Source organism: Pseudorca crassidens, chromosome 15 (genome assembly GCF_039906515.1).
Source record: "Pseudorca crassidens isolate mPseCra1 chromosome 15, mPseCra1.hap1, whole genome shotgun sequence".
NCBI lineage: Eukaryota > Metazoa > Chordata > Mammalia > Artiodactyla > Delphinidae > Pseudorca > Pseudorca crassidens.
Genome location: NC_090310.1, coordinates 21,592,025 through 21,619,264, shown reverse-complemented (window position 1 = coordinate 21,619,264; position 27,240 = coordinate 21,592,025). Strand labels below are relative to the sequence as shown.

The following is a 27,240-nucleotide window of genomic DNA, read 5'->3' as shown; positions in this document are numbered from 1 at the left end:
ATGAGAAACTATTAAAAATTAAGGCTAAGTGGCTATCAGAGTAACTATTTCCAGATTATTATTGGTGGCTTTTTAAGATAAACACAGTTAAAAGTCTGTCTTCTTGGGTAAGAATAATTAAATGGTCTGGGTTTTACCCCCTTTTTTGCCTTTTTTGCGAAAGAGTTATTTGTGAAAAATATAAATTCCCTGCCAGTCATATCCTGTATTCGCACTGCTTCATTTTATCTTCACTGTGGCAGAATTTTGTGGGTTTTTTTCCTCGCCTTCTCCCTCATCTGTTTCTATCCTATCTCTTTCAAGTAATTAACTATCAACCCAACATTCAAAGTAACAGTAGGGGGACTTCCCTGGTGGTCCAGTGGTTAAGAATCCACCTTCCAGTGCAGGGGACACGGGTTGGATCCCTGGTCGGGGAACTAAGATCCCACATGCTGTGCGGCAACTAAGCCCGAGCGCTCTAGGGCCCATGTGCCACAACTAGAGAGCCCTTGTGCCGCAACTACTGAGCCTGCACGCCACAATGAAAGATCCCACATGCCACAACTAAGACCCGGTGCAGCCAAATAAATAAATATTTTTTAAAAAAAGGTAAAAGTGGGGCTGAAAAGGGGGAAAAAAACTAGTGTGAACAACTAGGCAAAAATCTCATTTCTTTTAAGTAGGGCACTTGAAGTTTACAAACGAGAAACTAAAGTAAAATGTGATACTTGAAGAGTAAAATTCTCTACTGTGTTTACACATTCTGATATTGGGTTCCTCTGCTGCATTTTCTAAATGATGAGACATTCTTCTCAGAAAGGAGGGTCCTAAGGATCTGAATAATTGTGAGGCCTGTGAAACCCCAAGGAAATCTTCGGATATCACACTGAAGAAGGTCTCTAAAGGCTTTACAACACACTCGTGAAAGAGAAATGTTAAGTCTGTACATATTCCTGTAAGTATAGCAAATGTATACATGGCAGTGCACAAAAAATGGGTGTTTTCAAGACAAATGCTCCTGTGGTCACAGATTTGCAAACTGCTGCCTAACCAACTTTTTTTTTTTTTTTTTTGAACTTAAGCAAGCTTTATTTGGGAACGCTCCCGGGCGAGGTTCATTGGTCCGAGAGAAAGGGGCCAGGGAAGTCGCCTCCTAACCAACTTTTGATACAGGTTCACTCTTGCCCTTTTCAGCATGGGCATAGTCTTCGAGCCAAAATGCATCTGAGGTAGAGGAGGCCGAGGAGGAGGAGGAGCTTTCGTCGTCTTGCTTCACCATTGTCCAGTATGGAGAAGGGGCCCTCACTTCTTTCTTGTGGTCTCTGTGAATCATCACGTCACAGTTACTGTCTTTTCCTACACTAAAAGTACAGTTCTTCTTTTTATATCCATGCCATTCTCTGGAGATAGACATCGGTCTCCTTGCAGGGTAATGCCCAGTGGACCGTGGATATTTATAGTACTTAAGTCTTTTATCTAAAACTGCATCTTCATTGTCATCACTGCTTGTGAAAGAGTCATCTTTTGCCTCCTCAGTTTTCTTTGTTGTGCTGAAATGAGAAGAATAGTGAATGAAATGGATTCTTAATGTCTGAACATTCATTATCACCTAAGAGATTGTCTTACAACCTGCTTTGGTTCGTAAAAGAAAGAATACAATTTAGCTTTAACACTACCTTTCTGTGTTATTGAAAATTTTCTCTTTTTAAAATTACCTTTAGGGAATTCCCTGGCAGTCCAGTGCTTAGGGCTTGAGCTTTCACTGCCGAGGACACAGGTTCAATCCCTGGTAGGGGAACTAAGATCCCACAAGGCACGAGATGCGGCCAAAAAAAAAAATTACCTTTAAATTTGTTTCCATTCCTAAATGGAAATCAAATTCTGCCCTAAATTATTTCACATTACTTTAAAAAGCTTTGCACAGACTTAAGCCAGACTATTGACCAGAATATTAGCAGGCCTTAACGGTGGGTTAATTTCACTTCACACAGAATGACAGGTCAATGTGGCCATCTCCTCCACAGAACTCAGTTTTCATGGGTCACATGGGGTCGGCAATAACAGAATATTACTGATTTCCAAGGGGACGTCCAGAAATAATGGCCCTCAAAGACCTTCAGCATGCTAATCTGAGTCTTTTTCTTTCGTCCCCTGAGCATCATTCTTTGCTTCTCATCTGGGTTTACATATGTGGATCTGTAGAATACCCTTCTATCCAGGTGTCTCATCATTCACTATTCCATCTCGCTGTTGCCATCCAAAAACTTGTAAAGACTTTTTTTTTTGTAATTTGCCAACAGCAAACTTTTCTAATGAACTTTTCTAATGGCAGCACGTGCACCTGCTATTATTTTCCTGAACAAATGCTGTCTGTTACCTGCTACCTCTCATTCTGGTGCTGGATTTGCCAGCAGATCCAAAACCAGACCTTTGTAATTATGAACCTCGGTTACCTTCTCTGTTACTTTCTGTGCTGCTAATAGGAAATAGATTTCTTCCCTACCCCAGTCCCTCCAAGCTATCAGACTTACTGGTGTTTTCACTAACATCCTTGGAGGCCTGCCTGTTTTATTTGCTCCTAAGCTTTTGAAGCTTTTCCTAAAGTTTCTCTCTTCTGGAAATGACAGTTGGTGTGGAGTCAGTTTTACAAAGGGCCACTAGTCTTAATTGTACTATTTTCTTTTAATCCTTGATTTAGTGCTGTGCAAGGAGATTCAGATCTCAGGACTAGAACAGTTTGCCTTCAGAGTGCAAAGGACATCCTTTGTAACTGTATTAGATAACCATCAAGGACAGGCGGCAGAGCCAGGTTCTTATTGAACTGCATTAGATAGTGACGCCACAAGCCAGCAGAGGTCAGGGTTAGCTGGAAACAGTTTTTATACGACTAGGCCTGCCCAGAGCAGCATATGGAGTATTCTCTCCGTTGTGCACACAGTGCTGTTTGCTCCTGAAGGAAGTCATACCAAATAAGCCTTTTCCTTCCACTTCTGCCCCTTCCCCGCCCTCTTCCACGTAAGATGCTAAAATGCCTTAGCTGCAAGCACTTTGCTTAATTAAGAAAGGGATTCAGAACATGATTGATATTGTTCCTAAGTTTGTGGATTTTAGCCTCATACTTAAGTTGTGCTGTTCTGTGTTTGCTTTTGAATGGTCAAACTGCCGTCCTTAGATTTTTAATATTCTGAATCTCAAACTCAGCTTAGAATGTAGTTGTTCTATAAGCAAATGGTTAAGAGCTCAAGTTCGGGAGCTGAACTCCCCAATACAAGGTCCACCAGCTACGTGTGGCTGCTAAATTTAAACTGGTTAAACTTGAATAAAATTTAAAATTCCTCAGTTACAAATCTTCGCATTTCAGGGGTTAGTAGACACCTGTGGCTAGTGGCTACCACATGGGATAACGCAGATACAGAACATTTCCACTATCACAGAAAGTTCTTATTGGACATTGCTGCTCTGGAGACAGACATATACCACTTAGCCCTGTGGCCTCTGGCAAATTATACACTCTATTGCCTTCAGTTTTCTTATCTGTAAAACGAGGATAAATAAAAAGAATTGGCATGAGGATTAAATGGTATAATGCTTGTAAAGCAGTGCCCACCACATAGTAAGCAGTTATCACTATTATCATTAATGATTTTTAATCAAATCAGGATTGGCTTAGTTATTGGGAATTTTTTCCCCAATCTGTACCTCATCTGAAGGGGACAACTGCCCAGCTCTAGTCCACTGTCACCATGTGGGAATGCAAGCCCATCTTCTAGTTTTTTCAGGAGAAACCAGAGATAAAGACTCTTTGCATGAAATCTTAGATTTGTAAATTTAGCAATTCAAATATTTTTTCATTAAAAATTTTTTTGAGGGCCTCCCTGGTGGCGCAGTGGTTGAGAGTCCACCTGCTGATGCAGGGGACACGGGTTCATGCCCCAGTCCGGGAAGATCCCACATGCCGCGGAGCGGCTGGGCCCGTGAGCCATGGCCGCTGAGCCTGCGCGTCCGGAGCCTGTGCTCCACAACGGGAGAGGCCACGGCAGTGAGAGGCCCGCGTACCACAAAAAAAAAAAAAAAAATTTGAAATACACAAAAAAAAGCAAAAAAGTTGAATGAAGAAAATTATAAATACCTTGGTAGCTACTGCCTAGGTCAAGAAATAGCTTATTACTGCCCCCTGGAAAAGCCCCCCCTACGTATCCTCCTTTCTCTCTACAGTGTTTAAAACACTGAGGAAGACAAGCAAAGCACATCTGCTGGCCATATCAGTTCCTAGGGCCACAAGTTGGACTCTAAAGTAATGTCTATGGAATATGGGCCATTTTTTAGTCTTAGTAAAGCCCCTAGCCATATTTCTTTGAGCCTATCCCAATAAGCAAAGGTGCACAGCTGTAGCAACTAGTGGTCAGTAATCTGGTCAGAATTAATAAGGACCACTCTTGCATCAGAGCACTGAATTTGTCACTTAAAGAAAAGGGAGATGGAGAAATCAAGCACAACCCATAAATTTCTGACTTGTTTGACTATGTGAGTGTTCTTCCACTAGGACAGTGGCAAGCTGGCTTTTGATTTTAGGCATAATGAGTTTGAGGGGTTTATGATACATACAAATGCAGATATCAAGTGGATGTTTATACAAGTTTGGAGATAATACAATTTGAAAATTATTAATTTATAGATACTAATAGAAACCACTGAAATCAAGTTCTTTTTTAACATCTTTATTGGAGTATAATTGCTTTACAATGTTGTGTTAGTTTCTGCTTTATAACAAAGTGAATCAGCTATACATATACATATATCCCCAGATCTCCTCCGTCTTCCATCTCCCTCCCACCCTCCCTATCCCACCCTTCTAGGTGGTCACAAAGCACCGAGCTGATCTCCCTATGCCATGCGGCTGCTTCCCACTAGCTATCTGTTTTACATTTGGTAGTGTATATATGTCCATGCCACTCTCTTACTTCATTCCAGCTTACCCTTCCCCCTCCCCGTGTCCTCAAGTCCATTCTCTACATCTGCATCTTTATTCCTGTCCTGCCCCTAGGTTCTTCAGAACCTTTTTTTTTTTTTTAGATTCCATATATGTGTTAGCATACAGTATTTGTTTTTCTCTTTCTGACTTATTCACTCTGTATGACAGTCTCTAGGTCCAGCCACCTCACTACAAATAACTCAATTTCGTTTCTTTTTATGGCTGAGTAATACTCCGTTGTATACATGTGCCACATCTTCTCTATCCATTCATCTGTCGATGGACACTTAGGTTGCTTCCATGCTGCAGTGAACATTGTGGTACATGTCTCGTTTTGAATTATGGTTTTCTCAGGGTATATGCCCAGTAGTGGGATTGCTGGGTCATATGGTAGTTCTATTTTTAGAGAAATCAAGGAGTTTGCTTAGGAGATTGAGAGAAGAAAGCCAAAGATTAAACCTTGAGGAACTCCGAGGTTGGGTAAAAGGAGATCAAGAGGAAGTGACTAGAGGAAATAGGAAAATCATGGGAGTATGATATCCCAGAAGTCTGGGGAAAATGATGTTTCAACCAGAGTTGAGTGTACAGTGTCTAATGCTGCTCAGAAGCCAAGCAAAATAAAGACTGAGAAGAGTCCACTGAAATCAGCAGCATGAAGGTTGTAGGTGACCCTGGGAAAAAGGACTCAGCCAAGGCCTGCGCTGAGGGGGGAAATGGTGTCTCCTAAGGAAATGGCAAAGTCTAGTACAGCTCTTTCAATGGGTTTGGAGTCAAGGGACAGGGCAGTGGCTGGAAGGGAAAGGAGAGGAGAGTGGAATTAGGTGGGGTTTGCTAAGATGGTAGAGGTTTTAAAAGGGCTTAAATGTTATTGGGAAGGATCCAGAGAGAGAAGTTGAATATGCCGGAGACAAACGAGGAAATGGGATTCACAGCACATGTTTAAGGGCTAACTTTGGAAAAGGCGGAGTCACGCATGTAAGTTTGGAGGTGGAGTTGCCATTGGATAGTTTGGTCTTTTTTTAAACTCCATGTCCAAGGCTCTTGCCTTTATCATTCTGCCTCATATTAGGTCCTACAGATTGTACTCTGCAAAAGGACTTAGAAACCCACTAAATTGTGGCAGTGTCATCAATCCCTCCTACATGGTCCAACTGATAGTTCTCACATTAAACTAAGACTCTACTTCATAGACCCTGGGAATTCTGTAGTATAACAAAGATTTCCTAAACTTAACTACTTACTGTGTAATTGGGAATTTGGTCTCAGGGATTAAATCATATATTTCTTGCCATTCTTGGGGTATGTCAATAAAATCTCGGTAAACCTTGATTTGTAGCACTGTTCCTATGGTGATATGTTGCAAAAGCTTTAAAAATTCTCGAAGAGTATATCCTAACACATTGGCATAGCCAACAGTAATCAAAACATCACCTGAAAAAGGAAAAAAAATTGGTAAAATTAAGATAATGGTTTAAAAGGATCATACCATTTCTGGCTTTATTGTGCGATGTTTTTCTTTTTTTTTTTTTTTTGGGTGAGGTATTTCATTTTATGGGTTCATATTGTTGGTTCATTTTGAACCAAAGCCAGGCTTCAGCCTTTATTTAATAAAAATGACCCTCTTAGTGACATAAGTATCCTCTGAATAATGAAGAATACATGCAAGATGTTTCTTAATAGTGTGATGGTAGATATTGTAGCACGTTTTTACAACATTTCTAAAGTCCTTGGTGTGACAGAGGCTAAAAACCATTTATAATCTGAATCATCCTTTAGGATTCTAAAAATGTGTTTCAAGTAAAATAAATGGCTATTACTATTAAAGAAAAAACCACTTAACACTAAGTGAATAAATGACCTTTCTATTATACCTGCCTGGCCATTTCCAATGCCCTTCACAGTAAGCAGACCATATTAAACATCAAGCCTTTCAGTTTAATGTTTGCCCTTACATAGTATTCGTTGAGCAAGTAATTCTACATGAAACACTGGACAATTAGCATGCTTTAATTAAGTTTAAGCTATGTATACAGAGAGTATGTCAGCTCAAAGGGATTTGACAGCTAGGTCCCCTACCATAGCACAGTGCTGAACAGACAGGGGAGGGTGATGGCCAACCATGGAGCTCCTGAGCCCCCAGCAGATAGGAAGAGAACCACATCTTGACAGCAAGCTCCTGGACCTCCAAACTGGATGTTAAAAAGACCAGTTATTCACTTGTACGCAGCAGCTAGGGCATGAACATGTAAACTAGGTCCAGTTATTTGTCAGTCTCCCTGGGTCACTGAACCTGGAGCGGGAGATGCAGAGAGGTGACAGGAGCACCCAGTTTCCATGGCCCTTTGTTCTCTCACCATTTTCCAAACCTGGTTCTCCAGGCTTTCTGGCAATTCTGTCAGACTCAGTGTTCTAAATCCAATGCCTTAACAGAACTTTTCTATTGCTTGCATTGAAGACCTCTGACTACTACAAGGGCATTCAGCAAGAGAGGAAGGAATACAGGGAAACTGCTTTTTAAGGACAGACAGACTCACATGGGGTAAGATCTTAGTCATCAGCTCTTGCCAACATCCTGCCAAATGGTCATGGATACCTTATAGCTAACATCGGATAAAGTGACCCCAATGAGTCCCAAAGGACATGTTCACCTCTCTGTGCATGGGAAGCTAGAGACCCCTCAATCAACCTCAAAGACAGCTGAAGCCTAACCTCAGAGGAGAAAAGAGTCAAGATGAAGTACATGCTCTGCTACTGCTCCCCACTGTGCTATAATTGGGAATTATGCTGATCCCAAAGGAAGCCTCCAAGGAATGCCAAGGACAAATTTCCATAGTGCTAGATCCTATCAGCAACAAAAGTTCACAGTATTAAAGAAAATGAATACTTAGAAGGGTGAAGAAAACCTTCTGCTTTGGTCCTTAAAAATAGCTGGGGCTAACTTCAGAATGAAATAGGGCTTCTCCCGGCAACCTGCAGATTGTGTGATCTAAAACTGTTCACCCTGTGGAGGTTAATTAAAATGGTGGGGGGAGGAAGAAAACCTCACTGGATGAGCTTACTTGCCTAATCTTAAAAGGAGTGTTTATGGCTTGTCATTCTGCTTAATTATGTTGTTAAAGGGTGACTTTTATCATGAGAGCAGAAAATAAACAGCTTAATTCCCTGACCCTCCTGGCTGTAAACCAGACATATCTTTGTGTGAATGTGAGTACTCTGGCAATAGACATTAACGTTGCCTTTCATAAAGAAACACCAATTTAGTATTTATGTATATCAACATTATACATTTTCTTTCTGATTTAATGGGCTATAGGAACCACATTATATAAACTGTCTCGATTACCTATATTTAATCAACTTTGCAGCAGCCAAGCCACTACCATCTCTACAAACTAGGCTGTAAATTCCATAAGCTCTGTGTGGTTAGAGACCATGTATGTCTGGTTCATCATTATACCACAGCGCCTAGCAGGATGCCTACACAGAGCAGGCATTCAGGAAAGGCTTATTGAATGAATGTGGCCTAGTGAGGGTGGTGACCAGTGCATGACTTGTATTTACCTTCAAAGCTATATTAATTTCTCCACGAAAAGGGAGAAAAAGCTATATTAATAAGACTCTGGATATCAGAGTTTGCTAAAGCTATACTAGCCAAAAGGATTTTAAAGTTTAGCCAGAATAAACTAATTAGGAAATCAAGATGAAGCCCTATTATTAAACACTAAAAAGAGAGAAATTCAAAGCACATGAATGAGAAATAATGGGGCTGGGAGGTAATGGGGTCAAAAAAACATCAGGTTCATCACCTCTCAGAATCTCATAATTATTGTCAAAAGGACTGAGTTACAGAGTCTTTGAAACCTAGACCTTGAAGAGAAGTGGCTGACTTGTCATGAAGAGATTTGGGGCCCTGGACTTATTCTCTATTGAAATCTCTTTTCTAGTCAAAGGTATGGGCTTTCTAAGCAGATATGGTTTCAAGTCTCAGCTCTGACCACCCACTTACCTCTATATTGAACAAATTACTTCATCTCTCTAAGGCTCTATGTTTTGTTATCTACCTTCCAGGAGTGTTGCAAAGATTAAATGAGATAATAGATGTGGAAACACCTTGCAAAATGCCTAGGACAAATACTCACTTGCTATTCACTTATCAAACACAGACATAATAAATGTGCCAGTGCTGTAGGTAAGTTGTGGATTTAAAAGGTGATTTCAAGACTGCCTCTGACCTCCAGGAGCCCACTAACTGTAGCCCCACCAGGAGATCCTGTTTCATGTGCATGAAAGCATACTCCTGTCCCACTCTAGTGAGTGTGCACTCCGGCTATCAACCAGCATCTGTCCCCTGACCCCAGAGAAGCTAAGGAGAACAAGCAGAAAAGGCCCATGGGACCTGGCCTAGAGTTCTTTTGGTCTGGAGCGTCCAGAACTCTCTTTCTGTTAGTTTGTTCCCCAGCACCATTTTCTATGTGGAGAAAATGCTTTGGATTTTAAGGTGAGGTAAACTTTTGTAATAGCATCATTGATCTACTTAATTCTTTAATCCATTGCTTCTAACCCTAGCTGCAATTAGAATCACCTGAAGAGCTTTTAAACCATGAACTGCCCTATCCCCAAAGCCAAACCAATTGAATCAGAACCTCTGGGAACATGGGGCCAAGGCATTTTTGCTTTAAAAGGTCTCCAGGCGATTCTAATAGGTAACCAGAGTTGCAAACCAGTGGTTTAATCCACTGGGGGCTCCTGTACCACAATCATTTTTGGTTAACAACAACAACGAAAAAGATAACCAGTCTAAAGAATCTCTAAGTAAGAACAGCCTAAGAGAAATTACTGCCAGTATTTCCATAGCACTGTAGTCCTCAAAGCACTTTCATAAAGATTATCTCATCAAATCCTAGCAACTTCTGACAAAGGTGGTATTATCCCAATTTAGAGATGAGGTGACTAAGGCCAGGAAAGTTAAGGGACTTTGTCCAAGGTCACAGAACTAGAAAGTGGCAGAGCCTGGGCCTGAATTCAGGCCAGCTCCCACTGAATGGTCTTTCCTTCCCACCACCTTACCATCCCGTTGTGCGTCCCTGACTCCTGAGCACAGCAGCAGGCCCAGAGTAGGCACTGGGAAAACGTCTTGAATTGGATGGAAAATTCATTCACCCAAAGCCAAGAGAAGCAGGGCAGTACTGACAAAGAGTGTAACAGAGAGGGTTCAAATCCCCACTCCTTGGTGTGACAAGGTACAAGTTACTAAATATCTGATTCCTTCTCTGTAAGGTGGTTTAATGTAGAATCTAATCAAGGAATTTGGTAAGGTTGCAGGATACAAAATTAATGCACAGAAATCTCTGGCATTCCTATACACCAACAACGAAAAATCAGAAAGAGAAATTAAAGGAAACACTCCCATTTACCACTGCAACAAAAAGAATAAAATACCTAAGAATAACCTACCTAAGGAGGCAAAAGACCTGTACTCAGAAAAGTATAAGACAATCATGAAACAAATCAAAGATGACATAAACAGATGGAGGAATATACCATGTTCTTGGATTGGACGAATCAATATTGTGAAAATGACTATACTACCCAAAGCAATCTACAGATTCAATGCAATCCCTATCAAACTACCAATGGCATTCTTCACAGAATTAGAACAAAAAATTCATATGGAATTTTACAATTCGTATGGAAACACAAACGACCCCAAACAGCCAAAGCAATCTTGAAAAAGAAAAACAGAGTTGGAGGACTCGGGCTCCCTGACTTCAAACTATACCACAAAGCTACAATAATCAAGACAGTATGGTACTGGCACAAACAGACATCTAGATCAATGGTACAAGATAGAATGCCCAGAGATAAACCCATGCACATATGGGCACCTAATTTATGACAAAGGAGGCAAGAATATACAATGGAGAAAAGCCTCTTAAATAAGTGGTGCTGGGAAAACCAGACAGCTACATGTAAAAGAATAAAATTAGAACACTACCTAACACCATACATAAAAATAAACTCCAAATGGATTAAAGACTTAAATGTAAGACCAGACACAATAAAACTCTTAGAGGAAAACATAGGAAAAACACTCTCTGACATAAACCACAGCAAGATCTTTTTTGACCCACCTCCTAAAGTAATGGAAATAAAAACAAAAATAAACAAATGGGACTTAATTAAACTTAAAAGCTTTTGCACAGCAAAGGAAACCATAAGCAAGGCAAGAAGACAACCCTCAGAATGGGAGAAAATATTTGCAACTGAAACAACCGACAAAGGATTAATCTCCAAAATATACAAACAGCTCATGGAGCTCAATAGCAAAACAACAAACAATCCAGTTAAAAAATGGGCAGAAGACCTAAATAGACATTTCACCAAGGAAGACATACAGATGGCCAAGAGGCACATGAAAAGATGGTCAACATCACTAATTATTAGAGAAATGCAAATCAAAACTATGATGAGGTATCACCTCATGCCGGTCAGAATGGCCATTATCAAAAAATCTAGAAACAATAAATGCTGGAAAGGGTGTGGTGAAAAGGGAACCCTCTTGCACTGTTGGTGGGAATGTAAATTGATACAACCACTATGGAAAATAGTATGGAGATTCCTTGGAAAACTAAAAAGAGAACTACCATATGACCCAGCAATCCCAGTACGGGGCATATACCCTGAGAAAACCATAATTCAAAAAGAGACATGTACCACAATGTTCATTGCAGCACTGTTTACAATAGCCAGGACATGCAACAGCCTAAATGTCCATCGACAGATGAATGCATAAGGAAGATGTGGCACATAGATGCGGTGGAGTATCACTCAGCCATAAAAAGAAACAAAACTGAGTTATTTGCAGTGAGGTGGATGGACCTAGAGTCTGTCATACAAAGTGAAGTAAGTCAGAAAGAGAAAAACAAATACCATATGCTAATGCATATATATGGAATCTAAAAAAAAAAAAAAGGTACTGATGAACCTAGTTGCAGGGCAGGAATAAAGAGATAGACATAGAAAATGGACTTGAGGACATGGGGTGGGAGGGCAAAGCTGGGGTGAAGTGAGAGTAGCATTGACATATAGGCACTACCGAATGTAAAATAGTTGGCTGGTGGGAAGCAGCAGCATAGCACAGGGAGACCGGCTCAGTGCTTTGCAATGACCTAGAGGGGTGGGAAAGGGAGGATGGGAGGGAGGCTCAAGAGGAAGTGGATATGGGGATATATGTATGCATACGGCTGATTCACTCTGCTGTGCAACAGAAACTAACACAGTATTGTGAAGCAATTATACTCTAATAAAGGTCTATTAAAAAATTAAAAAAATTTTTATTAATGTAGAATCTACCTCAGGGATTGCCAGGAAGGTGAAATAAGATCATGCTTCTAAATGTTAATGATGATTAATACTGCCTACAAAAGAAGAAAGCTTTATCCACAGAGAGCCATAAACGCTGGAGTGACGCTGTGCCTGTATATGAATCCCACCTGCTAGATGGGGGTGAACCTCGACAAGGAACTCAGTCTCACTGAGCCTCAGTTTCCTCACCTGTAAAAGGGCAATGATAATAGCTCCTACCTAGAGGGTTATTGTAAGAATTCAATGAATAAAAATGCCCAACAGCGAAGGTTATACAAGTAATACCAACTGGCCTGCCCATTGAAAGCTCTCAAACAATGTCATCATTATCATTGTTACAGTGAAACCTGAGTCTCCCTGAAGGCAGATGGGAGAGAGAAAGCGGTGGAGTGTTTGGGAGGCATCGGGAAAGCACAGTCACCTGGCTGGAGTTTTCCATCCCTGGCTGCAGACCCCTTCTTAATGAGGTGGGTGATCTGAAGGTAGGGCCCATGCTGGATGATGATCAGGCCTAATCCCAGGCTGCCCACAGTGAGTCTGGTCTCCTGAGTTTTGCTCAAGTTGTGTACAGATGGCTTGACCTTGAGGCCGATTTGTCTTTCTAAAAAAGGAGAGATGTGTTTTAGTCCTTCACCTAGACATCAGCATGACAGTAGAAAGCCAGACCCTTGGGGCAGTTATTCAACCTCTCTCTTCCTTAGTTTCCTCATCAGTAAAGTGATGATAATAAAAATGCCCACTCAGAGGGTTGTTATGAAAATTAAAGGAGATAGTTAAAGGGCTTTTGCACAGTGCCTAGCACACTGTGAATATTTAATTAATGTTAGTTATTATTATCCATTCACTTAACAAATAGTTATTGATACGGGCAGTGTGCTAGGAAACGTAAGTGTTTCTTGCCCTCATGGATCTTCTAGCCTAGTGGCTGAGACAAATATCAATGAATCATGTAAACATATTTAGAACAACAAACTGTGACACATGCTATGAAGGAAAAGTTCAGAGAGCTCTGAGGGTGACCACCAGGCTAACATCTCCCGTGAGGAAGGCAGGTCAAGGCTTCACAGAGGAGGTAAAATCTGAATTGAGGTCGAAAAGACCAACAGGAAAGCTGTAAGCAAAGTAGGATGGGAGAGAGCAAATTAGATCAAGATTCGGAGACAGGAAAGAACATAAAGGAGACCAGTAGGGGGCAGGCAGGAGGGGCAAAGGCAGAGCAGACAGGCTGCTTGGCAGGTTTACCTCACAGAAAAGCTTAGAAGCAATTTCAGCAGGACAAGCTAAGGTCTGCCTTCAAAGAAACACACAAACAAAAACCTCTGGCTCTTATATGGATTGTGGAGTCCAGAGTGGAAGTGAGAAATGAGTTACTGCGTTCACCCAGAGCATGTCACCCAAGCAATGTCAGTGGAAATGGACAGTAGAAAAAAAGCATTTGGGAGGAAAATCCAGGAAAAATGGGTAGGGAGGTGTTGAAGTATGTTTTCTACAAAACTAAATCTCACAAGAAAAGTTTCAAAGATGGAGGAGTGATTTAAAACAACAAGTTCTTTTCCCCCAAGAGGAAGCTTCTGAGGAGACTCATTTTCAGTCTACAGGAAGCTTCTGGGGAAACTTGTTTTCAGCACACTCTTCCAGCATTTCACACACACAACACTTTCCCTTAAGGAGAAGTGACAAACTGCTACCTTGCCAAATCCATGTGACTGTGGTGTTTGGGGGGCCCAGGAGTCCTCCCCACTCCTGCGGGAGGGGCTTCCCATGCTCCCACATCTCCAGCTGCAGGGAGCTGGGCGGTTTCATGGCCCTTTCGACTCCAAGCAAGTGTCCTTGCCTATCTCCAACCTCACCCTCCCCCAAACCACAGATGCTCTCTGTCTGGAAAATAAAGTAACCTAGTATAAAGAAGGTACCATCTTCAAGACTTTCCAGGATTACAGGTCATCCCCTCCTCGAGCCTCTGGCTCCTGAGCAAACAGAGAACTGGCATCATAGACAGGGTCTGAGTTCCAACCTCAGCTTGCAAATTAAAGTGCTCATGATATAATCTACTATGAAACCCAGTCTCAAAAGACAGCAGTGTTAAGTGAAAGAAGCCAGATTCAGAAGACTCCACACCATATGATTCCATTTTTGTGACATTCTCCATGGAAAGGGCAAAACTGTAGAAAACAATCAGGAGTGTCAGGAACTGGGGTGGCAAAAGGCACTGGCAGCAAAGGGGCTTCGTCACAAGGTAATTTTGGGGGTGGTGAGACCTCCACACCTTGATTGTGGTGGTGGTTAAACGTGGGTATATGAAAAAAAAAAAACGTGGGTATATGATTATCAAAACTCACAAAGCTGTACACTAAAAAGGGGGGGGGGGGCTCTTCCTGTATGTAAATTATAGTTTGGTAAACAAATGATGGTGAGAGGCCCAAGAGTGTGACTTTCCCATTTTACAGAGGAGGAAAAGTGAAGAAGTCTTGGTCCCTAGGACATCACCCAGTTACCCTTAACGCTTTTGTGGACGGCCTTCTTCATGGCCCCGGGACGGCAGGCCGATCAGGAGGGTCTCCCGGAACCGAAGCTGGAGTCAGTCCAACTCCCAACTGTTTGGAACCCTCCGGGAGCCGGCGCACTGCGGGCCGACCGCGGGCGGCGAGGAGATCTCGGGCTGGCCCCCAGGGGACGCTGCGACAACGTCGCCCAGACGTTGCGCTGCAGTGCGGTCACCACAAGGTCCCCAGTGGACCCTGGAAAACGCAGTATGTGAAAATTTTGGTGCAGAAAAACAAAACTTCTACGGACTAGCACAGTGCCTGGCTCAGTGGGTTCCTCACCCATTCTTGGGAAACGGAAATGGAGACGGTGGAGGAAGCCCAGAGGAGGGTGTCTCAAAGATGTGAATGGTCTACGGAGGAAGATCATAGCTAGTTCATACAAGAGCACAGATGCCCTGCTGCCCTCCCGATAATGGTGTTTTCAAATACTGTTATATCAACCACGCCAACTGCTTTGGAACTGCGCTTTTTTCACGGATGTTTTGAATAAGAAAAGGCCAAGGGTGACCTGAAAAAAATGAGTCACGATTAGGAGAGGAATTAATTCTTCCTTCTTTTTTTTTTCCAAAATAATTCTTCCTCCCCCAGACACGTTTACTCATACAGCAAATATTTACTGGAAGCCCGCTCTGTGGTTTTTGCTGATGCTGGGGACACAACAGTAGACAAAACAAGCAAGGGCTCTATCCTCTTGGAACTTAGATTTAAAAAGCAGATGGAGTGGACAATTTGAGGAAAGTATGAAGTATCAAAAATAAATTCTAGAAGAAATAGAAAACAATGTAATGTAGTAGGTCCTATTGTCATCCCCACTCTGATGAAACAGAAAGGCAAAGCCTCTTGTGTTCATGCCTTCAGCAAATAGTAATCAAGCACCTATTAGTGTGCAAAGATTTCCATGGTAAACTGGGAGGTCCCAGCTTATTCAGCTGTTTCTGTGGCTCTACCCAGACAATAAACCAGGGCAGATTTCCGGTTGGATAAATCTTGTGTTGTAGTGGCTGCGACAGAGGAAATGCAAAGAGTCATCCCATTCCCTGTTACTCTCAACATCAAGGCATCTCCTGCAGGTAGCGCCTTGTGATAGATCGCCTGTTTCCTCCTCCAGTCTGGCAAGGCTTCTGTCCAGACACGAAATTAATTCTATTATGAAATGCATCCTTTTCCTCCATTTTCCTATCAGTAGAGAATGGTGAGAGTTTGAAGGAATAAAGCACATCAGCATTTAAGGTCCTGTGAGGGGAGCATATCAGTGCCTGGCACACAGGGTCCATCCACCTTCCCTCCAACCCAGACTGAAAGCTCTTTATTGTGAATGCCAAGATCACACTGATTGGTGGAGCTGAAGGATACAAACTGTTATGGATGCTGTGCTGCCCAGATTCCCCCTTCAGGACTGAAGGACCTATTCCTTTCCCTCCACCCCAACCCTGCCACTAGCTGAAGAGAACCCCTTGCCCAACATCACACGTACCTGGGGCAGCTAGCATCCAGTGACTGATCAATGCAGGGTAAAAAACCTGGCTCCCTCAGCCCAACTTGAACAACTCTAGAGGGACATCCCAGCTTCAGAGCTCCCTAAAGGGTCTGCTGAGGTCCTCCTATGGCTGCACTGCAACCCGACTTCTCCCTCTGCCAAATCCTGCTTCCTTCTCTCCCTCCACAGATGTGGGTCCCAAGAGCACTCCTCAATAAATGTCCTGCAACTCAAGAGTATTTCCTAGAGAACCCAACCTGCAACAGCTTGTGCCAGGGACAACAGGAAAGAGTAGATGCTAAGATGGGATTTTGGAGCTGGACCTGCTGCCCAGGTAATAATGAGGACCCCATCCCCAGTAGAGGAGAAGCATACGTAGCCTTCAGCACACGGAGGCACTAAGATCGTTCAGTTTTTCACGAGTAGTAAAATGGAATGATGTGGCACCCACATGATCCACCTGGTGTCTCTTAGTTCTCCTTTGGCCTATTTTACAGTAAATGGACAAAAACAGTAGCCACAGCCTGAGAAGTATAGAGGTGCTAGCAGAGGGTGAGAGGAATCTAGGATGGATAGGAGAGGAGGGAAACGATGAGTATGTCAGTTACACCTTAAGGTGAGCTACAGCAGCAGCAGCAGCAGCAGCAGCAAGAGCTATACTTTGTCCCACTAACTTTCCTCTTATAAGTTTCCCACAGGAAAAGACGTCCACCAGGGTCCTAAAGGTGCTGCTTTCAGAATAGAAAAAGAAGCAAGTGGATCTGTGCAGCACAATGGGTGCACTGTTGCAAGTGCCGCACTGTCATGCCTAGTCCCCTTTCAGGACAGGAGAACCTAGGCCCCAGCTCTTGGCGAGGTTGTAGGTTGACTGCTCTCAGCTGTCAGCTCTCTCAAGGAACTGTCCTTGGCTGGAGAGCCGCCTTACCCAAGGTCATGCCCCATGACTAACATCCAATGACTGGTCCATGCAGAGATACAAAGGCTTGGTTGGCCCCTTTACTCCAACTCAGAACAACTCAGAACAGCCATCCCAGCTTCAGAGCTCCCCCTGGGCTCTGCCAAAGCCTCCTGTGACTGCACCACAGTCAAACTGCTCCCTCTGTCCAATCCTGCTTCCTTCCCTTCCCCCACAGGAGTCGATCCTAAGAGCACACCCTAATAAACTGCCTGCACAGTAGACAATAATCTCTTGTCTCCAAGTCAGCTCCAGCAGAACCCAATCCGTGAGACTAAATGAGACTTGAGCTCAAGGCACAGACTATTAACCTCTGGATTTAGCTCTTTTGTTTTGTCGAGTCCCAGAAACCCCAGGTGAACACATGTGGTGCATCCACCACATTCTTAGCCTGGATGGTAAACTTAACCTCCAGGGAGGTAGTGTGTTCTCCATCCTGTCAGGTCAAAGATCCTCCTTAAAGAGAAGAGTGATTGCACACTCCCCTCCACAGCTTTCCCTGAGGTCCCATTTGGATTCAGCCTCTGCTGGGCTGAAGCCTACCATCCATCACCATAAAGCACGCTGTGTTCACGGCCCTTTAACAACCACGGAATGACTATTTATGACTTCAGGCTGCCAGCATAGCTCCCTCCTGGGGGCCTTCTATGTTCTTCCGGGTCCTCAAGGCTTTTCTGCCTTAAGTAGCCTCATGGCTCATCCTCTCTTTGAATAGAAAAGCCCTAGCTGGTTTGCTTAGGGGTGAGAGGATGGGGAAGTTCTATCACTGAAGCAGAGTGCCTGACTCTAGGAGTCTGTTGGTCAGATAGGGGAAAGAGGCCCAGAGAGGTGACGTGACTTTCCCAAGTTCAAGTCAGTAGCACAGGCAGGACTAAAATACGGTTCTGTATTCTTTTTACTCCATCACGCCACCTGTCCCTAACTCCTAGGGTTTGTCTCTATTAAAATCTAGATTGAGATATAGAGGAGAACAGAATTGATCTGTCCTGTCCTGAGAGACTTGAGACTTTGAAACACTAGGTACATTGGCAAGCAAGAATGAGACTTGGGGCTAAAAACAGCCCCAAATTAATGGGATTAATGGGAAATCTGTAAACAGAGTATTTGGTCCTACCCATGCCACCCACCCCACATCCTTGTTGGTAAGGAATGGGATAGGTGACTATTGTCTGTAGTGATATGCAGCTATTAACCTGGTTAAAAAAATGTTTTAAATCCTTTTAACTGTGTACTGGTTGTTTTTATGCTTTAATCTTAGATCCAGAACATTTCGTGGAGGGGCAAAGGCTGGAGGGACCAGGAAGGGATGCCTGGGTAGAAGGAGGGATTTATACTTGTATTGTTTAAACACAAGAATCAAGTCATAGTTCCACTTAGCTGGAGTTAGAATAGGTAAATGTTCCAACATTTCACCCTAGGATTCTCATCAACTGCCCAGTAGTGAACATCAGTGGACATTATTTGAGAATTCAGGACTGTATAGTTGGAGTTTCTTCTATTACTTGGCAACAGAAACACCAGAAAGAAGCCAAGAATATGACTCCACCAAACTTCTCCAGTGTTTAAACAACAATAAACAGTGAAACCTCCTGCAGTAATGTGATATGCATTATGTCTAAATCCCTGGAACATATAAATCAGCTTGTATCAGTTTCTGTGGCAGAGGAAAAATGAATGGTTTAATAATAATAAAAAAAAACTACCCCCCCACCCCCAAGAGACCAATGTTTGGACAGGAAAGTCTGCAGGCTAGCAATCAAACTTCCTTGCCCAATCTATGTGGTGATACTGATAACTCTGTGCGCTTCTGCAAGGCTGTTGGATTGGTGGAATTTGAAACTTGCTGAGTTCTGTGGACATGTAGGCATTCCAAAAATAGAGACAGATGTCACTCTTCTAGGTCTTTCTAGAGATGACCTAGGTGGCGTTTATGGAGAAAATGAGCGTCTCATGGGGAACTAACTGGGAAGGAAAGAGCTGGACTCAAAGTCAGGGTTAATGGTGGTTTAGTCCATGAGCCATGGAAGAAAAGGAAATCTCCACTAGATAGCAAAACTGTATATGGTAGGCCATCTGTATTGCTAATAAATTATGCCAATGTCTTGTTTATTTTCTGATTCTCCATCCAAGCTAAGCCCCTCCCCACATCCCACCTCAATAAACAGTATCATCAAACACCCCATTACTCAGGCCAAAAATTTAGGAGTCATTCCCTGAGTCCTCTCTTTCTTTCAACCCTTCCCCCGTTTATCAGCAAGTCCTTCCCTCTGCCTACAAAACAGCCAATCTGCCCATCATCCCCTATCTTCACTACTCTCATCCTAGCTAAAGCTACATTTCTCTCTCTTGGACTACTGTGTTTCTTAACTGGTATCCTTGCTTTCATTTTTGCCCCTCCCCACTTACAATCGACACTCTCTTTACAGATTAAATAAGCCCTTGTCACTCTCATGTTCTAAACCCTCCGGTGCCTTCCCGTTGCATTTAGAACACAATCCAAACTCTTTATCATGGCTCTTAAAGTCCTACATCTTGTCTCTGCCCACCTCTGTCTTTTCTTACCACTCTCCAGCCACACAGGATATATTGCGGTTCCTTGAACAGGCCAACCTCTTCCTTGCCCGCTCCCCGAATGTCCTTTGCATTTCCTTTTCCCTCTGTCTGGAACAGTCTTGCCCAGATCTTCATAGATCAGGTTTTTATGAACCTGGCATTCTCCGTGTAACCTTCCTTCCCTGATTATCCTATGTACCATCGCCGCCCCCTAAACCCCCCATCAGACCGACCCACAACTTAATTAATAGATCAACACCTAACATTATCTTTATTTTAAAGATCAGTTTTTAACAGTTTCCGTTTCTTCCCCACCAGGAGGTAAGCTTCCTGAGAACGAAAACTTTCTCTCTCAGGTCCACTCCAGCAGCCCCAGCACCTACAGCTACAGTGCCTGACGCACAGCAGGTGTCCATAGCCATTTCCTAAAAGGCGCAGTCCCGGGGCTGACAGATAGGGCAGAGGCAATGGTAACACAAGGTGACAAGGCGTTGTCACCGACTCCCTCCGCGGGCTCGGGGCCGCCTCCTGCTGAAGACAGGCGGCTCCTGCCCTGTCCAGGACAGCGAGGCGGGCGGCCGAGGAGAAGTCAGGCGGAGCGGGGCCCCAGGCGGGAGCGCCGGAGGGTCCGGGTCGCGTGCCAGGGCAGGACCGAGAGGTCGCAACGGACTCGTCGCCGGCCAGGACCCGGAGCCGGCCTCGCCAGCGCCGCGGCTTCGCTTCCGGGTGAGGGGCGGGCGGGCCGAGCAGTTCCGGGGCGGGCGGCGGTTCCGGCTGTGCGGGCCGCGCCGCGGCTGCTGGTCCCGGGCGCGCGGAGGGCGCGAGCGGCGCGCGGGGGCCGAGGGGGCGCGAGGCGGCGGCGCGGGGTCTCCTGGCCCCGGCGGCGGCCCATGGGGCGGGAGGCGTGAGGCCGCGGCCTGCCCGGGGCTCGGGGGGTGGGGGGAGCGGGGCGGGGAGATGGATAAACTGACCATCATCTCAGGATGTCTCTTTCTGGCCGCCGATATCTTCGCCATCGCCAGCATCGCCAACCCGGACTGGATCAACACCGGGGAGTCCGCCGGTGAGCGGCGGGCGCGCGGGGCCGGATGGAGGACTGGCTGAGGGCGAAGGGAGGGGAAGGGAGACCCGGCTGAGGAGAAGACCGGGCTGGAGGGTGCGAGGCGGAGGCCGGCCTGAGGAGAAGGGGGCGGAGAGGCGATCCGGGCTGCCGGGCCGGGTGGCCGAGGGGCAGAGGGGATGGCGAAGGGGACGCGCGGGTCGCTAGCGGGACCCCCGGGCGGAGGGGAGCTGCGCCCCAGGCTGAGTGCTAAGTGGCGGAAGGGCGAGGAGACCTGGGCAGGGCTGGCGGTCCTGGACCGGGGAGGGAGAGTGAGGGGAGACAGCCGGCGACTTGAGGGACCGTGGAGGAACGAGCTTAGTCCTGGACTTAAACAAATAAAAGTCAAGGTGGGAGACGGGAGGAAACTGAGGCGCACTGTGAGGAATTAGAAACCCGCCGGGGAGGCTGGGGCCGGGAGCGAGGCAGCCTATGGAGTGTGAGAGACACCCGAGAGCTGATGGTCGATGAGAGACCAAGAGGAGTCGGGTCCGACCGCTGACGTCCCCCCACCCCTCCGCAGGAAGCGGCGTCCGGGGGAGAGGTCCGGGCGGGGCCGGGTTCATGGTGCCGGGAGCAGTGGTGCCGGTGGAGGGCGCCGGATGAGAGCCCCCTGCCCGCGCCCCCGCCCAGCCCCTGCCCACTTGGCAGTGTTTGAGATGCATGTGGCTTCCGAGTTTCCCTTTGACGTCTGTGTGGTTATAATTTTGCTTTATTTTAGACCCAGGAGCTGTAATAACCTTAATAATAAACTTCATATTATGGAGCATCACAAAACGCTTTAGCGATCCTAATAGTAGTTTCAAAATTAAATAACACATTAGAGTTGCAGGCAGCCCAGTAGCAGTGCCTGCTGTAACACCACGGAGCTGTGGGCAGCAGGGACAAGGTGGCGCCCTCAGGAAAGAGGCAGGCATCTTTCTGAAGGGTATCCTAGGTGAATGCCCTTGCACGATTTTTCTCAGCTCGGGCCACCCTCCACCCTCCCACACACACACTCACTCACACTCACCCAGACCTGTGAGACCGAACCTTTAATTAATGTAACAGCTGCCAGGAGAGCTGATGGGAATAAAGGAATGAGCTTGTTTTCTAACTGCTTGTTCAGTGCAGATGAAGGGAATAATGGGGGGTGGGAATGTCAGACTCCCTCCATGAATAATTTGTTGTAAGAATGTATCACTATGCTGGCAAACTTACTTCTTAAGTATTACTTATGGTTCTGTATTTATCCTGCAATATTTTTAGCCCTTAAAAAAAGCTGCGGCTGGGACATTTGTTGCTTCCTCCTCCGTTCTCTCCCCCATCTAGACCTAGTAACACAAAATCATGCCGTCAGATTTACTGGTTATTAAAATAACACTCTAAAAATTTCTGCTCCTTTTCTTGCCTATATAGTCTTAGCAGAGCTCTTAATTGTAAAGCATATATGATTGTTATGTGACCCTATAGAGGTGTTAGCTAATGCTACAGTGGTAATATTGCAATATATAAATGTATCAAACACTTTGTGCACCTTAAACATACACAATGTTATATGTTAATTATATCTCAATTTTTTAAACTGTAAAGCATATAAAGAAAATATCAATGATTTAGAATTTGGTGAAACTATGGGCTTTGTTTCTGAAAATGCTGGTGATGTCATTGTTAGTACTAGTTTATAGTTATATGTGTGATGTCCAGTTCATGACCTGTTGTTGTTTTTATCCTGATTATGTGTGCAATGACTCCTTTTATGAGACTTTCTTTGAGACTTAACATACTTAGGGGCAAAGAGGTTACTGTTCTAGCAGATCTTTTTTTGTAAAGAAGTTTCAAGTGGAATCCCAATGTATAAAATAGACTAAATGTCCATGGGAAAGATAGAGTTGAGAGAGGGAAGAGAGAGATAAGTAATAGCATAACATTCCTGAGATGTTATGCTCTATTATATTTGAAAGAAAGCAAGAATAGGATGAATACAACTCCCTCAAATTAGACAAAGTCATCTGCTGTGAGTTGCCTTGGAGATGGGAGGGACAGAAGTCCAAGGTTTGAAAGAAGTAGAAGATGTTTGAAATAAATAAATAGTTGTGAGAGAAAGCATGCCAACCAGAGACAGTAGGATTATCTAGCAGTGTGGACACTTCATTGAAGTCAGTGGTCGTGAACATACAGTGTGATAACGGATCTGCTTTGTTGACTGTCTCTGGTAGTGCTCAACTACTTTGTCACCAGTGTGTGGTGAAAGCCAATAGAAGGCTTCATTCAGGGTTGGGATTTGCCAGATACATGCAACAGAATGACAGAGGAGCAAAGGTGTTTAGGGTGTTAGTCAAAATATTGTAATGATGGCTCATGAAATCTTAGCTGGATAAAGAGTGAAAGGGAGAAGGGAAAAAGCTGGTATATTGGTCATTGAATAGCAGTTGGTATATGGTCAGTGGAATAGTTGACCTGGGCCCAGTGGAGCTGAAGACTTGACTGGGAGTGATTGATACAGCAGAATGGAAGGGCAGGGCATAGTGGGCACAAGGTCCAGAGTGTGACAGTGGTGATGTGTGGCTGAAGTGGCGTGGAGGCGGTGATTTTTTTTTTCTAACAGTTTCCCTTGCCATCTCAAGATATCTTCAGTTAAATATTCTGTGGCTAGAAAGAGGAATAGGAGGAGATAGTAAGAACAGGGGGAAATTGTTCAAAATCGTATCTAACCCGTTTTTTGTTTTTTTTTTTGGCCTAACCACTGTACTGGCAGGGAATTCCCTAACCCGTATTTCTTACGGCTAAATATGTCAGACAATAAGCCCCCCAAAATGTAAAATGAATGAGATGGTATGGTATGTTCCTTTGTTCACTCTTGTGCTTTTGCATTGTGATAAGATGCACCTGAACTTTGCCTAGTGTTTGAGCTTGTATGCTCACTGTACACTTTTGCCTGGACAGATCCAGTCTTGAGTTTAAAAAAAAGAAAAATCAGTGCAGAGTTATACTTTCCAAATCAATGAAACATTTACAGGAAGTTCAGTTAAGATCTCAGAGGTGACAGGACTAGCTTTATGCTAAGATCTGCATAAAAGTGACTTCACCTGGTAGCAAAAAGTTAATGTGTTGATTCCCTTTGGTGCATTATACATTGTACAAAAGTCTTGATTGTGATGTTTTTCTCTGCAGTTTTTTAAATGAACAAAATATATTTTGAAAATAGAACTCCTGGAGACTGAAAGGTTCTGTAGAATGTAGTTTGAAAACCACTGCAGTAAACTAGTATGGGAAAGTTTAGGATTCAGATCCAGACTTTATCACTTACTAACTCTGTTACTTTGGAAAAGTTACCTAGCCTCTCTCCTTATAGTTCCCCTTCTGTAAAATAAGGGTAATAATAGTATCCATCTCAATGGGTTGTTGTGATGATTGAGTTAATCCATGTAAAACATTTAGAACAGTGCCTGACACATAGGAAGTGCTCAGTAAAAGTTAGATATTGTTATATTGCTGTTCTAGTTTATAACAGGTGTCGGAATCCCAATTTTGAAACTAAAGCTCAGAACTTATTACTGTGAGAACTGACACAGTTTCTTTATTAGATGTTCTTGGAAATGAAGAAACATCAAGAATAATATAGCCAGGCTTAGTGTAAGTCAAATAAATTTGTCTTCCCTCTTGGCTTTGGACTTCTCCATCACTGTTTCTCCATATTCTAGTGTCTCTACTCCTCAGCTTCTACTTGAACTACCACAAAAGGAAATGAAATATCCTAAAACAAAAAGCTGAGTAGAAGAACCTCCTAAAATCCCAACTAATAAACTATATTACCATAATATTATGGACCGTGCTTCATACCAGCAGTTTTTATAGTACTGGCCCCAATACAGAGAAAGCATGTTCCTTTAATTTACATCTGTGTGTGATAGCATTTCCTGAGTTTGTTCTAATAGCTTGCGGATTATGCACAAACTTTTAAAGATATAATGACTGCCATCTTATTTATTTATTTTTTTACTCTCATTCTTTTTCTTTTTAAAATTGTTCAGATTGGATGTTAGGGTGTTTAAGGGGTCTCAATAACACCCTCTTCCCTACTTATATTCTGAACTAATTGAGAAAAAAAAAGAATAAGATAATTAGGAGCCAAAATATTATTGATAAAGAGGATATTGGAGAATGTGGCTTATATCCTTGGACAAGTCGCTTCCTCTTACTGGGCCTCAAAATTGAACAGACTTAACTGTCCAATCCCAGGCAGGACTTGGGACCTGCCCTATAAGACTTCCAGCATGAAAGAACAGAAGAGATGAATGCTCCCTTTAGGCAACTTGCTCCCAAGGGCAAAAAGTTGGACCACTTATGCCCAGTTTTTTCTCCTGAACTGTCAGTCAGATGAAGTCATTCCTCCTGATCTGAGAAGGATTGAGTGAGGGGACGCAGATAAGCTAAAATATTCTAACAGCCACACCTCTACCCCGCCCCTCATGGATAGAAACATCAGAAATGGGAAAAAAGCATTACCTGGTTGAAACCCAGGATATGGCTGGCATTTTGCAAGGAAGAATTTTCTTTTTCCTCAAGTACAAAGACTGGCAGATGCTTGGGGAAATAAAAGACTTTGTGGGGAGGGTTTCATTTCCCATTCTGTTACTCACTACGCTCTCCACAGGAAATGCTGGTAAACCTCAGATAGGGGACTGTGGGCTTGACATCTATCACATAAGAGTTCAAGATCTTTAGGTAGATCCTAGCCTACAAATTGGGAGTCTTTGGTTTAAAGCATTAAAATTACAAGCTCCCCAAGCAGACCCGTTTATTAAATACTAGAAAATTGTTAAATAATAAGCCCTTTCTCCTGAACTGTGACAACTTCAGTAATCACAAAGTTGGTTTGGTGCGAAGGAGCTCTGTAACATCAGTTGTTAAACAAACAAACCTATCTATAACTTTGTCTTGTTAATCATCTTGGACATGACTTACAGAGAAGGACATAATTGGGTTACCTAAGAGGGCAAAAATCTTGAGATTGTGCTTTCCTTTCATTTAAAAAGCATTAACAAAACTTTTTCAATGGCCTTTTGAGTCTTTTTACGGTAAATTTCTTTTTTAAAAACAGCTTTATTGAGATATAATTCACATAACCATAAAATTCACCTATTTAAAGTGTACAGTGCAGTGGCTTTTAGTATATTCATAAAGTTGTGCCACCATCACCACAGTCAATTTTAGAATATTCTCAGTACTCCAAAAAGAAACCCCAGATGCCTTAGCTATCACCCTCCACCTTCCTGGTTCTTAGTCAGTCTACTTTCTGTCTTGGTAGATTTGCCTATTCTAGACATTTCATATAAATGGAGTCATACAATATGTGGTCTTTTGTGATTGGCTTCTTTCACTTAGCATAACATTTTCAAGGTTTATCCATATTATAGCAAGTATCAGCAGTTCATTTCTTCTTATTGCCAACTAGTGTGGTATATCCCCGTTTATTTATCCATTCATCAGTTGATGGAAATTTGGGCCAGTAAATTTCTTTGCCTTCCAAGAATAACATTTCTTCATAATGGTAAAGGGCTATAAAATTTTTACCTTTTTTTTTTTTTTTAATGGAAGATTTTTTTTTTTTTGGCTGCGTTGTGTCTTTGTTGCTGTGCAGGGCTACTCTTCATTGCGGTGTGCGGGCTTCTCATTGCGGTGGCTTCTCTTGTTGCAGAGCACGGGCTCTAGGAGCATGGACTTCAGTAGTTGTGGCACACAGGCTCAGTAGTTGTGGCTCACAGGCTCAGTAGTTGTGGCGCACGGGCTTAGTTGCTCTGCGGCATGTGGGATCTTCCCCGACCAGGGCTCAGGCCCGTGTCCCCTGCATTGGCAGGTGGATTCTTAACCACTGCGCCACTAGGGAAGTCCTCCTTGGTTTTTTAAAAAGTAACATTATCAGTATTATTTATTTCAACATATCAAATAAGAACTTTGAATAAAAATTCAAAGACCTCACAGCTAGAGAGAGAAAACCCGCACGCCACAACTAGAGAGAAGCCCTTGCACTGCAACGAACAGACCACGCACCACAATGAAAGATCCTGCATGCCTCAAGGAAGGTCCCACGTGCCACAACCCAGTACAGCCAAAAAGAACCCCCAAAATCAAAGGCCAGTCTTTTTACAGTGCTCACAGGTCGTTCTTGAAACTTGAAATCACTTATAATACTGTGAATTTCACAGCATAGGCCAGATTTTCCAATATGAGATTATATTTCCTGAACAAAGCATTTATTCCCTTTACAACCTTAGTTCCAGAAAGCCTCTGTTTTTACCATTATCAACA

At 43.5% G+C, this 27,240-nt stretch overlaps 2 protein-coding genes across 2 annotated transcripts in view; one reads left to right on the top strand and one right to left on the bottom strand.

Annotated features, from left to right (window-relative positions):
- Positions 1-267: 267 nt before the first annotated feature.
- PDZD9 (PDZ domain containing 9) lies at positions 268-14,845 on the bottom strand. Its single transcript, XM_067705234.1, has 4 exons — positions 14,815-14,845; positions 12,741-12,920; positions 6,196-6,385; positions 268-1,532 (listed from the first exon to the last, which is right to left on the bottom strand). The coding sequence occupies exons 1-4, from the start codon at positions 14,843-14,845 to the stop codon at positions 1,136-1,138; spliced, it is 798 nt and encodes a 265-aa protein (XP_067561335.1). The 3' UTR covers positions 268-1,135.
- Positions 14,846-20,756: 5,911 nt separating this feature from the next.
- Positions 20,757-27,240, top strand: part of MOSMO (modulator of smoothened) — a 58,208-nt gene continuing 51,724 nt past the window's right edge. The window contains exon 1 of the mRNA XM_067706429.1: positions 20,757-20,913. Coding sequence (XP_067562530.1) covers positions 20,808-20,913 — 106 coding nt within the window. The 5' untranslated portion in view covers positions 20,757-20,807. The remainder of the gene's footprint in view (positions 20,914-27,240) is intronic.

Coding starts and splice junctions, on each gene's coding strand:
- PDZD9 (XM_067705234.1), bottom strand. CDS start 14,845: ATGAAGAAGGCCGTCCACAAAAGCGTTAAGG. Junction 12,921..14,814: donor CGTCCACAAAAGCGTTAAGG/GTAACTGGGTGA, acceptor CTCCTTTTTTAG/AAAGACAAATCGGCCTCAAG. Junction 6,386..12,740: donor GGATGGAAAACTCCAGCCAG/GTGACTGTGCTT, acceptor TTCCTTTTTCAG/GTGATGTTTTGATTACTGTT.